A 17076-nucleotide genomic window follows, 5' to 3' on the forward strand; every position below is an offset into this window, starting at 1 on the left:
AATTAAAATCAACAACTAGACATCAGTGATTCATTTTCTTGAATTAATTTATTTTTAAAAAATTATTCCCAAAGAATTATCAGATACTAGTTTTTCTTTAACAGCTATTTGAAGAATATATTTTTCTTCCTAGTAATGGCACCTTCTCATGTTTTAGAAAATTGTTTTTATTTCTTTTAGTTACAACTGATTGACTATAGGCATTAATCTGTACATTTGTACTTTCACATATCTGTGGATTAGTTTATATAATTTCCTAGAATATCTAAGATTACAAAATCCCCAAATACTGAATTTTTCAGTAACATTGCATTATTTAATGTTTTCCCTTCGATTTTATCACATATTATTACAAATGCTACTTTTATAAGAAGTAAGCAAGTAATTGAAATAAAATTGAATGCCTGAAGGAACTAAATCCAACCTTGAAAATCATTTTTGAATTCTAATGTTTCCCATTTTGAATTCTATAGTGGTTTGCAGTTGAATACAACATTTGGCACCTTTGATCAAATTTTATATTTCAGTAAATCCTTGAGTGGACTGACACGAGCTCCACATGAAATAAAGTTTGATTATTGCAGATACTTATTACTTAGGTGCAGTTGTTTATAAGAAAGCAGTGAATATGTCAAATATGGAAGTTTGGACATCTTTTCAGTCAGAACTTTGCTATAGCTTTTTTTGGGAGAAATAAAAGCCTCCATGGATTTCCAGCTAGGAGTAGCCGCCTTAAGACTTCCAAGTTTTGCTTTTGGTTTTTTTTTCTGCAGTGAACTCTCTGGCTTAGAAATATGATCAAATCTTCTTTCATACATAATATGTTGGAAGTCTTTACACATATTTTCATAATATTTCAATATAGAGATTTTGAAAACCATTAAAACTGTTGCCTTTCAAATGTCCTTTATCGTTGATTTGGAAATATGCTTCAGATTGTCGTTTTGCTGAATGATCCAACTTTTCAGTTTCAATTTCTAGGGACAATAGCTTCTTAAATATGTTGATATTTAATTGAATCCCTTCTGTCTTCTACCTGCATGGCATTTCCTCTTCCTGTCATATAATTCAAAAATATAATGGAGCCACCTTGAATGGCCATGTTATCGTTGTGGAGCCAACAAGGTCACCAGAAGCTGAGTAGATACTTGCCCAGGGCACCAAATATTACAAGGCACCAGTGTTGCTTCCCCTTCTACATCATTCTAAAAATGCAAGACTTCACATTGGCAGGAGGTAGCGCCATCAATCAGGGTGGCCTAGGGGTGCCATATGCCCTTGAGCTGGCATTGCAACTTAAGATAGCAATAGCACTTAGACTTATATACCGCTTCATAGTAAGTAACTGCTTTAGTCTTATGGTAAGCAAACTGGTTTTCTGAAAACTGAACATGATGCTGGAAAAGTCCCTTTAATTAAAATTGTCAATGGTTTTTTGATGTTTGTTTGTTTGTTTTTTAGAACAGTGGAAGTTAAAGTAATGACAAAGGGAATAACCTCAGGTTTTACATAATGCATTTTCAGCAGCCCATATAGTTATAAAATAACAAAAGTTGTTACATTATTTTTTTGGTTTCAAATAATAAATCCCTAGGAATTAAATCTAATTATCTAGTAAATGTTTCAAACCTTTCCCCCCTCAAAATATATCTTATGTGGCTGAGGCCATTGATTTCGGGTTTATCAAGGTTTCTTTTGCCTAATGTAAACAATGATATTTTGTCTACCTTTCTCTCTGTCTTCTCTTCTGACAATCACATGATAAGGATACATAAGCAAGTCCAAGTGATTTAAAGATGATTATATAAGGAGCACTATACTATGGATAGTTATACTAGCATTAGCTAAACCATCAATTATCTATGGGATCTATTTCAAAGATCTGACGATTTTAGGAACTATTCTACCAATTTTTTTTCTTGGTCTTCTACCTCTTTCTCTGATTTTGACAACTTTTTAATTGACAAATGTATAACTTTTGTTATTCTTTGGAATTAGTCTTAGAATCAAAAATGCAAGGAGGAAATGTTTAAAGATTTCTTAATAATCTTTCCCTGCTTTCAAAAAGTGAAGTGTCTTAATTTTCAATTGCTCAGACACCTACTTAGAAGAGGCCACAATTGTTGATAGCATTTGCTTGTTTGTTTGAGCTTGGCCACTGTTAACTTACACAACCTATTCCATAAAATAAAGTTAAAAATATACATAAAAATGAAGCAACTACTGAACAGCTCACAATTCTTGATTGCTGGAGACAATAAAATTCAAATAGAACACCACATTCCAAGAGAGAATATCTGTCCCCAAGGCCTATTGGAAGAACCGGTGGGTTTTAATTGCCTTTCCAAAGACTTTTAAGTTGGAATCATATGGATCTCAGGAGGGAATGTCATTCTAAGTCGACAGGGAAGGGGAAGCGGTTGAAAAGACCTACCTCCAAGGTTCACAAAGGTAACATTCCGTAAGTAAAGATATTTAAAAGGACTTCTTATAGTATAGGCAGAAAATTGGAAGAAGGCCCATATCTATGCAGGATGTTAAAGGTGACAGCCAGTAATCTGATTTACACCCTAGAGGTGCAACTTTAAAAGCATACTTAGTACAGCTTTCTTGCACTTTTTTACATATTAAAATTAAGAAAAACAAGTGAATATGAAGGATGGTAATGGGCAGTAGGAATAAACTTGAGGAACTTTTGCAATCAAGGCAAAAGTGAGATAAACTAAATCTGAGTTTGGGGCAGAGAGGTAATTTGAGAAAGCATTTCAAACATGACCCTCACTTGTTCTCGTTACTGTAATCATGAAATTGGAATCTATTTAGGAAGCGCCTGTTTAATGTAATGGCTAATGTATTAGATGAGAAGAAAGCAGGAGACCATGAGTTCTAGCTCTACTGTAGGCATGAAGACATCTGGGTGACTTTGAGCCAATCACTTCTCAGTCCTAGGAAAGAGGCAATGGAAAGCCACTTCTGAAAAACCTCCCCAGGTAAACTGCAGGGACTTGTCCAGGCAGTCACCAGAAATCCAAAACTCTGGAGTTTTTTTAAAAATGCAATTAAAGCCCAATTTTTCTGTTTCTGTTTGTGTGTGATTCATGAAATCCCCCCCAAAAGGACCTTTTACCTTGTTTTGCCCACTCATTACAGAGGTACAAAAGCACCTCTGCTACTGTAGGCCAGTGATTATCTTCTTCTGAATTTAAAATTAAAACCTTTTTTTAATGGTATTAACTACTTTAATGATCTGTGGGTGCTGATTTATAGTGTTAGCATCTAAATGTTTTCTGTATCTTGATAATGAATTGCAAGCCATTCTGATGGTTATGGTTGGCTGCAAAGTGGGATAGAAGCATTTTTTTTTATTTTAAAAAAACCTACATGACCCAGTTATTTATATGAACAGGAAGAGATTATGTGAACCTCATTCCTTAGGGAAATAATTGTGCCATTTTTCAGTATCTGCTTTTTTTTTTTTTTTTTTTGCTTTTGCTTTAGGCCATTTTTCTCTTAGAACAGGGGTGGCACCTGTATCCATAGGTCACATGTGGGTTCCAAACCCCCCCTCCCCCTTTGTTTCTTTTTTGTAATTGCCAGATTGAAAATAGGCTGTTCATTTTCCTGTCATTTTATGGCTGGGGATGCACAAAAACTATAGTTTAAGTCTTAAAATAGACTTATCACAGTTGAGAGAGAGAGACTCCACCCCTAAAAACCTGCCGCCTCCAGAAAAATCTGCCCCTGCTCATTTTGCATAATAGCTGTAGTTATTTCAGCCCTCGATTCCCCCTCCCCTTTGTTAATATGGTTCTCAGCTAGAGACTTTGTGCATCCCTTTCCTAGAATTTATCCTGGAAATGGCTGGTATAATTAGGACTCTTTCCATATTAATATTGCTTGACAATTCTTACATTGCTCACAATAGTACGTTGCTCTTTGCACATGACTAAGTATGGTGCTTTTTAGCTAATCAAGTATGTCAGAGATCTTTTAGACTGTTTCATTCAAATGTCATAGATGTGTGCTTGCAAAAATCCCATTCGTTGTGCTTCGTATCCCTTTATTTGTACGGTAGATACTTCTTTTGTTCTCATATTGTGGGTGTTTCACATCTTGCTTTGCAGCTGAATTTTAAAAAAAAAACCAGCGGAGAATCCATAAATAGCCTAGTAGAAATGGCTTCTTACTAGATATGTATATATAAAATCATTTTGATTTTGACCATTATTTGTTTGGAGGAAAGAAAGAACAATATATTCCAAAGAGTATTTTCCAAACAGGTAATAGCTTCTAAATTTACATCATATGTGTCCAATATTCCAATATACTCTTTCTAGAGTACAGAGAAGAGCAACAAAGATAATTAGGTAATTGGAGACTAAAGCATATGAAGAACAGTTGCAGGAATTGAGTATATCCAGTTTAATGAAAAGAAGGACTTGGGGTGACATGATATCAACGTTCCAATAACTAAGAGACTGCCACAAAGAAGATGGGTCAAGCTATTTTATAAAGCACCTGAAGGCAAGATGAGAAGCAATGAATGGAAATTAATCAAAGAGAGAAGCAATCTAGAACTAAGGAGACATTTCCTGAAAGTAAAAACAATTAATCAATGAAATGATTCACTTCCAGAAATTGTGGTTATGCCAATATTGGAGGTTTTAAAGAAGAAATTGGACAATCATTTGTCTGAAATGATATAGGGTTTCCTGCCTGAGTAAGAGATTGGATTAGAAGATCTCCAAGATCCCTTCCAACTCTGCTATTCTGTTATTCTGTTACCAGTTGGCTGATCTCTTTGAGCAGCCATGCTACTATGATAATGACATATTTTTCTTGGAATGGTCTGTGCCTAGCTTACTTGAAGATGGATAGAGGTAACTCAAGCATTTTGATAGGAGATGGAGATAGAGATGGAAGTGAAGAGGGGAAAGATGGATTGTCAATTTTAAAGAGCTCTAATTAAAATTTACCCTTATTCTTACTTTAAAATACTATCCTGTGTGAGGATAAATAATTTAGCTTTATGAATGTTAAGACTTGCTTTTATCATACTTTTCCAAAACATGAAAATAGTTTTTTGTTGTTGCATTTTGTGTTAAGCTCATCTGGCCTCCACATTATTATAAAATGGTGAGTGAAATATTGAAAGAATACTGAAAGTATTTCATAAAACATACCTAAAATGATATTAGAGAGAATTGACATTATCCAGAGGTGTAGGGCTGGGTTTTTATTTTCTCACTATCTACATATTTTTCTGGATTTAATATATTTATGTGAACATTTGCAATTTTGCATTTTTACATATTTAATGAGACACAAGTTCAATTATAATTACTATAATTTGCCATGGTAGGTTTCTTTTTTTGAGTTCCATTGGAATATCAGATTCTCGGACCATATTCAATTGTCCATGCTTTAATTAGGCAGTTTAAGTATCTGAACGCAATTAAGATAAATTAGATAAGATCAGATTTTATGATAAGTCATACCTCAAGATAGCATTTATTTTATATTTCTGTCCTTGAGTTCAGGAAGGCTATTGAATAGAATTTCTTACTTTGCTTTGATGTTTTTGCAAAGCATTAAAATCTCTTCTATCCAACATGTTTTGAATATTAGCAAAGAAAAGATGAAAGGTCAAAGATTTCAGCTGTTCATTTTTGTATAGGTCAATCTTACTTTGGTTTCCCTGAGGATGTGGAAAAAATGTTTAGTTAGGGGACCATTGGGTGAGTTCAGTACTCTGGCGAGCAGTGGGCTGTAGCAACCTGGAAAAGAGAATTCAGTTTTCTGCCAAAGAAATTCTTAGCATAGGGGACCAACCACAAGTGAAATTAGTAGCTCTATAACAGAACAGCTAATAGGGGATCACCTTCCAAAGCAGAGGATTTTTTCACTAATGGATTTGCAATTTTAATGCTATAGTCTGTAAGTCTATTTGATTGTAGGTATTTCAATGCAATACAATACAATAGTAGAGTTGGAAGGGACCTTGGAGGTCTTCTAGTCCAACCCACTGCCTAGGCAGGAAACCCTATACCGTTTCAGACAGATGGCTATCCAACATCTTCTTAAAGACTTCCAGTGTTGGGGCATTCACAACTTCTGGAGGCAAGCTGTTCCACTGATTAATTGTTCTCACTGTCAGGAAATTTCTCCTCAGTTCTAAGTTGCTTCTCTCCTTGATTAGTTTCCACCCATTGCTTCTTGTTCTACCCTCAGGTGCCTTGGAGAATAGTTTGACTCCCTCTTCTTTGTGGTAACCCCTGAGATATTGTAACACTGCTATAATGTCTCCCCTAGTCCTTCTTTCTATTAAACTAGACATACCTAGTTCCTGCAACCGTTCCTCATATGTTTTAGTCTCCAGTCCCCTAATCATCTTTGTTGCTCTTCTCTTTCTAGAGTCTCCACATTTTTTTACATCGTGGCGACCAGAACTGAATGCAGTATTCTAAGTGTGGCCTTACCAAGGCATTATAAAGTGGTATTAACACTTCACGTGATCTTGATTCTATCCCTCTGTTTATGCAGCCTAGAATTGTGTTGGCTTTTTGGCAGCTGCTGCACACTGCTGGCTCTTATTTAAATGGTTGTCCACTAGGACTCCAAGATCCCTTTCACAGTTACTACTACTGAGCAAGGTATCATCTATACTGTACCTGTGTATTTCAAGGTGGATGCTATGGGAGAGAAATCATATTGCATTGAAAGGAAGGAAAAGTCATGACCACAGAACCAAGGGTCATTAGGAGCTGTAATAACACAGGGAATTTCATAGACAAAAGAACTTGTATGTGGTAATCTTAAGTGGTTGTATCAGCTAAGAAAAGGTTTCAAAAAATGAAAAAAATAATTACCATTATTAACTGTGTAAGAAGAGTACCAAGGTAATAATTGTTAGTGAAAAGGTCTGGTGGCACTTTTTCAACTACACTATTTAGTAAAAAGTATAAGCTTTTGTGAGCTGCAGTTTACTTCATCAGGTGAATGGATTGGTTAAATTAATATAGAATTTCATTTCAAAATTAAATTCTGTATCATCCCAAGTTAATCCCATAGGGACCTTTTAAATAAGACTGAGAAGTGGTTGAATCTAAAATGAACTACAAGCTCCTGTCTACAGCCAACAGTAAGCACCACTGGAAGATCTCTGAAGGTATTTTCAACTAACAAAACCCTTCAGTGGAAATTATCTGGCCATTATAAACTTGTAATAAAACAGAAGTACCCAAGAGTCACTTTGGTTACTGAAGTAACAGCTAATCTGTAAATTTAGGAAACATATTAGCTTGAACTCCAGTGTTCATTTTATAAGCATCCTACCTGCTATTAGCTTCTGGTATAATAGTTAAGTCTTCCTCCCTCACAACATCCATAGTTCTCCCTCTGCACAGCCATCCTCGACTTCATCTTGTATAATTTGTTTACTTGGTTTTCTCTTAAATGCAGGCTGTTCTTGAATGAAGGTTCTTGCAAAATAATTAAATCGTTTTCAAGCATTACACTCCTTTCCAAGAGCGGGGCACTAGCTGTTCTGATGGAGGATGCCATATTTTGTGCAACAAAAGATCTCTAAGCTCTTTAGGGTTACCCTAAGGGAGAGAATTGGAAGAAACTTCATAGTTGCCTGGTTGGTTGGGGTTTTTTTTTTAATTCCACCATGCTGACTATATTGCTTTCTGTACATATGATGTATAGTGGCAGTTTCAACTGCATTACTTTGTCAAGAGTAAAATCAATATCCCCCAAAAGTGATTTTTATAACTTTGGGTCTGCACAACCTGAGGATCTAAAAAAATAAAATCCCTTTTATCAGGGATTCAATGAATTAGCCAGAATTATAATTCAGGTTTAGCAGCTTTAAGTCACTGAGGAACTCTTCAAAAGATTCATACCCTTTTTGAAGTCTTCTGTGAAACTTAAATCCCTCCTTTGGTATTGGCCTGCAGTATTTTGTTAGACAGTTCCATTCTTTTTCCTTTCTTGAGTAAATTACATGCCATTAAAAACATCAACTGCTGCCTGCCCAGCTACATTGAGACAATTTCTCATTTTGTTCATCTTCTTTTGCTGTACAACTTGTGGCAAGCATATGATCAAAGCTGCTTATACTTGTTTCAGGATTCACTATTGAATCCTGTTGCCACTTCTTTAGGAACCTTGCATCATATATTCTCTTTTGGTTTTTACTTTGTTTTGGTGTTTTCTTGTTATCCCATCCTTGCTTCTGTGTAAAGTCCTTGAACTGCTAAAAGAGGAGAGGCCTGGACAGTTTTACTATTGTTAATTTCAGTCTATACAGGAACCATGGACACATGTCCTGACTAGTTCATTTTTTATATATCTTCTAAAAAAATCTAAAAGTAGTAGTGCTACTCCATTACCTTTGAAAAAGGTGTGTTGATTTGAAAAAGGTGTGTTGATTTCTACACTAACAAGATGATTAAATCTCATTCCAAGAAATCAGTCTTCTAAAAAAGAGATGTGTTTCCAAGTAATTTTTTTGATGGACTACAAAACTTTTGAAACAATTTTAGTTCCTCTTAAGTGAGACATATTTCCTATATTATTTCTGCCTTCAACCAGATTGTGCACTTTTTTCTCCTGATGTACCACCTGAAATATCTTACTGACACATTCCATTGTTTCTTTTGATTTCTTTTCATTTGAACCATTTTGCTTATGTAAAAGTATTAAATTGTTTCATAGATTCCCCCCCCCCTTTGCTTGACTCAGTATTGGTTGAGATTTTAGTCTGTGTTATGTTTCATGAAGTCTCTGGATGAGTTTATGAATTTGTGACATGAGATATCATTAGTGTGCTAAAGTTATTACCTAGTTGACCGGCATTTCAGAGGTGATTCATATTCTGATTCTCAATCTGAAGATGCAAACATATTAAAGTTGCAATCTCTTAAATTCCTGACCCCATGTTTATATTCAATTGAACAAGAAATAAACTATGAGTAGGATCTAAATAAATATACAAAATAACAAACGGGAGACTTTTGTTCTTGCAAATATTATAGATTGAGTTTCCTAAATACAATTTATAGTTTAGAGAGTTGTATATATTAGTTCAGATCATAATTTTTTCACCATTAATTATATTTCCATGTGTAGTAAACATATAATTGTTAAATAAGTCTTAATTATTTAAAATATCTGAGAAAGATAGGACAACATTTGCAAAAGTCCTTTTTTTTTAGATACAGACAATATAACCAGATCTATTTATTATACTCTTAAGTCTTATCTTGCATTTCTATACCAAAACATACCAGAGGACCTTATAGCAAAAATCTCTAATTTACAAAACCGTTAATGCAAAGTCAAAATAAAGCTGGAAAATGGTGATTGAAGCAATAGAGTCTAAATTAGGAAAATTGTTATATAAAATTACAATCTCTTACTAAAAAGCAATAATAGGGCCAAAGCTAGATTCTTAAATAGCAAGGAAATATAGAATTGGTCTCTATAACGAATTAAGGCACCTTTCTTAAGCAGCTTTGTTTGGGATGATATATTTCACTTCATGTAGGTTCTTATGTCCTTTTAAAATTATTTTGCAATAGTGGTGAATATCTGTAGCTTGGGTGTAAGATGAGAGTGAAGCGGGGGGGGGGGGGGTTCTCTGAGCTTGTAGGTTGGTTTCTGAACATTTTGTTACCAGGCTAGGTAACTTTAATTTTAATCAAAATAAGATTAACAAATGAAGATCTTTTACCTGTCCTTCACCATGATGTCTCAGAAAACACAGCTTCATTACTAAATGCTATATAGCTGGTTTTATGATCAAGGAATTCTGCAACGTGCATATCCATTTGTAAATACCACCTTCTCATTACCACGTGCTATTCCATCTTATTGGGATGCCAATGTATCTTGCCAAGTTTTGAATGAAAAGGAATACCTGAAAGAAATCCTACAGGTTGTTGATTTCCGCGCACTACTTGGAACAATGATTAATTCAAGCACACACGGGATGTAAAAGGCCTGACTAGATATTATCTGAGAAATCAGTGACTGAAATCATCTATAAGGGATGTGTGAGAATTAAACTCCAATCTAAATTTTCCCTCCTTCCCCTGGGTGTAGCTCCTTTTAGAACAAGAAAATTACAGTGAGGATTTGTTACAGAATCTCCAGGGCATTATCTAGTTTGGTCTCTGTTGCTTTCAGATGCTGTGTGGAAACTTAACTAAGGATTATCATTAGGGGGAAGATATTTTATTCTTAACAAACTATTGGAATTAAAATAAGAAGCAACTGCTGCCTTGCTATTTAGCATCACTTGTATGGTATGATTGTATAGATACGATAGTAGCAGAGATTAAATTAGTAAAACCTCCAAGACTTTAATTTTTATTTTTTTTAATTTATTTATTTTGTCAAGCATTTATAAGATAACAGATATAAGTATAAACATGATTATGAATACAGGAAATGGATGCAAATAAGTGGGGACAGTAGGACAGGGACGGTAGGCATGTTGGTGCGCTTATGCATGACCCTTACAGACCTCTTAGGAATGGGAATTCTTTTTGAATATTTTTGGAAACAGGAATAGTCTGGAGGTTGCCTGAAGGTTGAATCATTGCAACTGGACTAATTTTTGTTGTTGTTAATTTTGTTGTTAGTCCAGTCAGCCTCCTCAATGACTCAACCTTCAGACAATTTCAGACAACCTTCAGACAACTCTACTTGGAAGATTGAGAATCTTCATTGACAATTTGAAACAGGAATGGGTTAAAGAGCTCCTTTAGTGCTCCCAACCAGTGTGTCTGTTTGTGTCAAATAGTACAAAGTACAAACTTTATTTTTAGTAGTTCAGGTCTTACTATTTTTTAAGGTAAGAATAAATGTTATCTCTAATTTCTAAATAGAAATACTTGCATCAGAATACTGATGAAATCTTGAACAGAATGTTTGCTATGAAATTGGATAGGTTTCTGTTTTTCCTGATCTTTATATCCAGGAATTGGAGTGTATTTTTTAATACACTCCAAAAATAATTGTTTTTCTTCAAAAACTATATATAATAAGAAATAGGTCTGTGCCAAACTTTTAAAAGAGATGCTTTCAAAGGACATCATGGTTTTAACAATTTAAGATGGGAGAGATACTTTGCCAATTTTTGCAAGGTATTTTTCCTCAAATTGTAAAATTTTTTGTGTCCTTTCGTATTAAGCTAGGAATGACGTGAACAATACTATTTCAGTTTAGATCACCAGCAAAGTGAAATGGCTGTGTATACACTCATTGAGACCTGCCAGAATGTAAGTGTGCAAGTTTGCTAATTGTAATACATTTTGCGCAATATAATGCTATGGTATTTCCTGTTTAGAATCAGTGCTTGCATTTCTAGGATAATAGGAATGACTCGAATGCAGTGCTAAATTTACTATTGGTCTTAAACAAATAATTAACATTTCCATCATGAATCATGTCAGGGCCACACTTTATATAATCATATTTCACAGATTGATTGCATTTCCTGGCACACTAATAATCTATCAAATATAGGACGTATATGAAATTTAAATCTCTTAGTTACTGAGATCATTTAGCTACTCTTTGAAAAGGGAAAGCATTAAAAATAGGCTTTTAGATAGATCTCTGAATTTGTTCTTCCAGTTATTTATGCTAGAGAGATACTGCAATGAAAATGTACTGGCATACTGTAGTTTATCAACATTTTGGAAGAAATTCAAAGTTGTGTATATTGCTTCTCCCACAACATGCCCTTTGTACAAGCAAATAATTGGTAGTTGTAGTTTTTTTGGACAAACTTTTAAAATATTTAATCCATTGGAGAGATAATTATTTATACCAAAGTGCAGAGTTCTGTTAATAGAACCTGTTATATTGTGGATAAATGTTTAGTCCACATAAATTTCATAAACTGATAATAAGAAATTATTCTATTTCTTTGTAATTTAACCATAACATAGAATATGCAATCCAGACTATTCTTTTAAATAATTTTATTGTGCTGAATTAATAACCCAAATAAAAGTATATATAACATTGAATTATGAATAATATTAATTAAAGAATATTAGCTTCAATCTTAATAACAATAAAAAAGAAGAAGTAAAAAGAGGAAAAATTCAGGACTTGAAAATTAAATTATAAGCAGAACCATTTCCCAAATTTTGATTAGATTGCTCAGAATTCTTTTTTCCTTATCTTATTATCCATATAACCAGAAATCAACTATTGATATGCAGGTAGTCCAGGTACAGGTAAACCAGGTTCACTTAACAACTATGTTACTAATTTAACAACTGCAGTGATCCACTTAACAAATGTGGCAAGAAAAGCTGTAAAATGGAGCAAAAGTCACTTAACAAATTTCTCACTAAGCAATATAAATGTTGGGCTCAATTGTGGTTGTAAGTTGAGGATAACCTCTATTTGATAGATAATGATAGGTATTGTATATCAATAATACATTGTTGCAAATCAAATGTATATTTTCCTTCTACATTTGTGTAGTCATTCTTTTAGTCAACCCCTTTCTCTGAATAGTCCATACTTCTTAGTAGATCAATACATTCCAAATAATAGCAGTAGCATCTTTACATCAAGCAGTTGATGTAATCCTGTTCTCATCAAATGTTACAATAATCAGAGAAGACCAAATCACGAGTTAAAATTACAATTCCTAAACTGTACTTCGAACAACAAGGTAATCCACCCTCATTAAATATTTATTAAGGTGTACAGCAGAGTTCCCCAACTTTTCCGGCTTTGTGGACTGGCGAGGGAGGGAACGGATGATTTACGCACATGCACGTAGCTCCATTTGCACAAGCAGCATACATGCACTCCTGCTGCTCATGCAAATGAAACATACGTGCACTCGTCCGCTGCTCACACAAGTCAGGATTTGCATGCCTGTGTGCACACTCGCCTGCCATTTCTAAGGCCTAGTTGCGAACCCCTCATGTTGGGGACCCCTGATGTAAAGCATGTACAAAGCTAAATTTATGATTGTACTAGCTTCATTTTAAAGTAGTAGGAAATTATTGTACATCATTTAAAGTACTTTGTCATTTACCAAAACAGGACATTGAGTCTTATTATACTTCAGAAGTTGCATGTACTTACTATCAATTTTATTTACTTATGAAAGGTGTTACTGATTTAGGAACCACACTCCTTTCTTAACTTCTATTATTTAGAAGTAACATAGAAACTAAACTAAAGAAACTGAGTAACAGTTTTGCTTGCCACATTTGTTAAGTGAATCACTTCTGTTGTTAAGTTAGTCAAACGGTTGTTAAGTGAATCTGTCTTCAAAGATTGACTTTGCTTATTGGAAGGTCACAAAAGGTGATCACATGACCCCAGGATTCAGCAACTGTCATAAATATGATCAGTTGCCAAACTTCTGACTTTTGATCACTGTGAGAATGCTGTAACAGTCCTAAGTGTGAAAAATAGCCATGTCACTTTTTTCAGTGCCACTGTAACTTTTCACAGTCATTAAATAGTTGTAAGTCAAGGACTTCCTGTATTTTTTGTTTTATATTGACTAGACATTGACCTTAATAAACAATAAAGGAATGTAGGCACTCTTCCTCTTCACAAAATCTGTAAAAACAGACCTGTAACTATTCTTTTTAAAAACGAGATCATTTGCCCTAGCTTATTAAACTCATGAATATTGGGATCCAGGTGTTTAAGATGATGACTGAAAGGCAAGTGTTATGTTCTGACAATCAAACATATGCATACATTTGGAGAATTTGTTGGTGTCAAGAAAGTTGTCAAACAATGGTTCTTTGAATTCCTAGTGTTTTAAGCTAAATCAAGTCCTATGTTCCTTACTCCAAATTTTCCACACTAAAAAGTTTCACATAATATGGCAGAAATTACAGGTAGTCCTTGACTTACAATAGTTTGTTTAGAGACATTATGACTAACATTTTAGCTGAATACATACACAAAGATAAACAGCAGATGGAATGGGAGATAGATCTAGCTTATAGAGTGAATTCAGCATATGCCAGAACACATAATGTACCCAGGGAGGTTCATATTAAATTTCTTAGGAAAACCACAAGAGATGAAATTCTGGGTGTACAAAGGGGGCAAACACTGACATACCACGATAGGGAGATAACCATTCTAAAGCAGATTCCCAAAAAAATTAGGGAAAAAAGGAAAAGCTATTCGCAATTGGCGAATAAATTATACCAGAAGGGGGTGTGGTTTAGATGGTTGATGCCTGAAGGTATGCTGATATTCTGGGAGGAGACAAGAATCAGAATCAACACACCCATAGAGGCACAGGCCTTTATGGAAAAAAACAAAGCGAACCTAGAAAAAACAGATGACACTACAACGGTTATGCAGGACACGGGAGGGGCCGGAGCTCTGCCAGCGGGGGGTGAAGGGGCAACACCAAGAAAGCTCAGATCACAAAAATAAATAAGAAAACCACAATGTTATAAACAGACCGAAAGTATTAATGAATTTACAACTAGACTATATATTATAATTATATAAACTGATTGAAAAGTATTTTTTCTAGAATTAATATGCTGATTTTTTTTATGACTATGTAATAAGGTTTGATATTTTGATGTAACCTAGGAGTCTGGAGGGAGGGGGCGTCTGCCATACTTGCAACTGCCAAAATTTGTAACTATTCCACTTACCCTTTTCCGCATAAATGTTTTTAAAAAAACCAATAAAACTTCTTGAAAAAAAAAAATAAAAAAATAAAATAGTTTGTTTAGTAACCATTCAAAGTTACATCTTCACTGAAAAAAGAGTCTCAGAGTAGACGGGGGGGAAATGAAGGAGAAAGTAAGGGTGAATCTGATGTACAGTATAGTCTACCTTAATCCTATGTCCTCTTCCAATATTTCATGGTCTCTTAGATTAAATAAGTATGAAAAGAATCTATTTTTGTTGTTGGTAACGATACGTTTGTAAAGAATAATCAAACTCTTAACATCTCTCTCTTCCCCCCTCAGATAGAATTTCTTAATTTAAGAATTAAATTGTAACTCTTGCTAAAAAATGTATCAACACACATTTTTCTGTCATCATTTAGAAATAGGAATAGGCCAGTTGATTAGCCAAGAAGCCAACCTGTCTGGCTACTTGCCATATTTGTTTCATTGAAGGAGTTTCCTCAGAGAATGCTGGCTGTTTTGTATCTATTGGTAGAAAGTTGATGGAACTCTTTGTTATTTTTTTCTGCATTTCAAATGTGAATTTATAATTTTTTTTGTGCAAGTTGCCTAAATCCTTAGTTTAAGATGCAAACCAAATTAAATCCTTAGATGTATACGGACACATGGTATCATCCTTAGAAATTGGTTCTTTGATTCTGCAGGAACATTTCCAGAATTTCCTTTTATGTTATTTCTCATTGCCACAGCAGTAGTTATGCCATTTCACCACCATATTAGTTCATTATTATTTGTTTTTAATGGACATTGCATAATATATGAAAATGCTTTTCTAAAACTAAAAACGAAGAAATAATTTTTGTTTCAAAAAATGTTTCCTAGTTGAATGCAGAAGCACAATTTAAATCATGCATTTAATTAAGGTATATAATTGCAATTATATACTGTTTAATGAATGTACATTAAGGCATAATAAATACCACAGTTTAATATTTTAGCTTAGAATATGTATATTAACTCATCTATTCTTTGAATAATTCAATTTCTTAAATAATTTTTAAAAAATATCACCTGAAATGTCAGTGAATTTCTAACAAACCCCCCTTCTTTTTAAGCCTTGCTTTTTTGAGCACATTCCCTTTAGTGTTTCACTGCGCTGGTGTTCAGGAAGGCAGGGTAATTTCTGATAGGAAAAGGTGATCATGAACATACATGCCTTGTTACTATTTAAATTATGCAGATCTTGATGCTGTGAAAATTTGTGCTTGATGACGCCAAGGCAGCTGCACGTTGTTAGCAATGTAGGCTGTCAGATGATCATGTGGGATTCTTGCAGTATGCAACATTCAATAGGATTTAAAAGGGCTTTTGATGCAAGGCATAGCTTCTGAATATATCCGTGCCTTTTAGCTCCTTACTACAGCTAACCAAGCTCCCTTTAAATTTTAAAATGCTGCCTCATTTTTCTTCTGGTTGGTTTCATTTTGGCTTCACTAGAAGATGCCTCTGGTACATCTACGATTGAGGAGTTTATTAATGCTGCTGTTGTTCAGTTCACTTTCTTTTCTGTTAGGCTCCTAGCTAGCACACAAGTGACATGATCGCACATTTGTTCAGCCACCACCATGCATGGTTTCTTCCTCAGCCTTCCCTGCATTGTTCCCTCTGTTAAGTTGCACTGTCATGTTCTCCTTTGCTATTAAGCCTTCTTTCTGTCTCTTTCCTTCTTCTGTTGTTTGCTATGACATTTTCCCCATGTTTGGTTACCGCACTATTATTTGATTAACGGGCTGTGAGGATGATAAACCTGCACACTGGAGGAGCAGCTACTACCGTGGTGATGAAGGGATATAATAACGGTCGCTATCCTCGGAATTCTCTCTACAGTGACTGCATTATAGAAGAAAAGGCAGTGGTCCTGCAGAAAAAAGACAATGAAGGATTTGGGTTTGTGCTCAGAGGGGCCAAAGGTATGTGGATTTCTTCTTCTTTTTTGTATCTGTGTGATTGGGGGAGTGCTTGTGTGAAAAATTGCATGCATTTCTGAAAATAAACAGGCATTATTCCTTATGCCTTTGGTTGCTAGACAACAGCGTTCTCTCTGTGCAGTAGAGTGCCGATATGGATTTACTGGTTTCTGATCGAGCAGTTTTGAGTGTGTGTGTGTATGTGTGTGTGTGAAAGAAATAATTGATTTGTGCAATAATTCAGGGGAGAAGTTGCCTAAATATTTTCCATGCCTGAAATTATCCTTGCTGGGGGGGGGGGGGGGCGGAATAATCAAAATGCTTCATTGTAAAGAGTCATTCTGCTAAAATAATGTGCTAGTTGAAGGGACATGTTGACTTTTTTTTCTCCCTTGAAATGGTTTTACAGCTTATTCAAAATAAAACTACTGCAGCTTTAGGAA

The 17076-nt window shown here is 34.6% G+C and overlaps 1 protein-coding gene across 7 annotated transcripts in view; it reads left to right on the forward strand.

Moving 5' to 3' along the window:
* The window catches only part of SHANK2 (SH3 and multiple ankyrin repeat domains 2), a 367712-nt gene that overhangs the window by 199538 nt on the left and 151098 nt on the right, over window positions 1-17076 (forward strand). For 5 of the 7 annotated variants that reach the window (XM_081934542.1, XM_081934546.1, XM_081934545.1 and 2 more), the window contains one exon: window positions 16464-16636. In XM_081934542.1, coding sequence (XP_081790668.1) covers window positions 16464-16636 — 173 coding nt within the window. The remainder of the gene's footprint in view (window positions 1-16463; window positions 16637-17076) is intronic. The other 2 variants (XM_081934547.1, XM_081934548.1) reach the window with 1 other exon arrangement.

Source organism: Natrix helvetica (genome assembly GCF_964273705.1).
Source record: "Natrix helvetica genome assembly, chromosome: 1".
NCBI classification, from domain to species: domain Eukaryota; kingdom Metazoa; phylum Chordata; class Lepidosauria; order Squamata; family Natricidae; genus Natrix; species Natrix helvetica.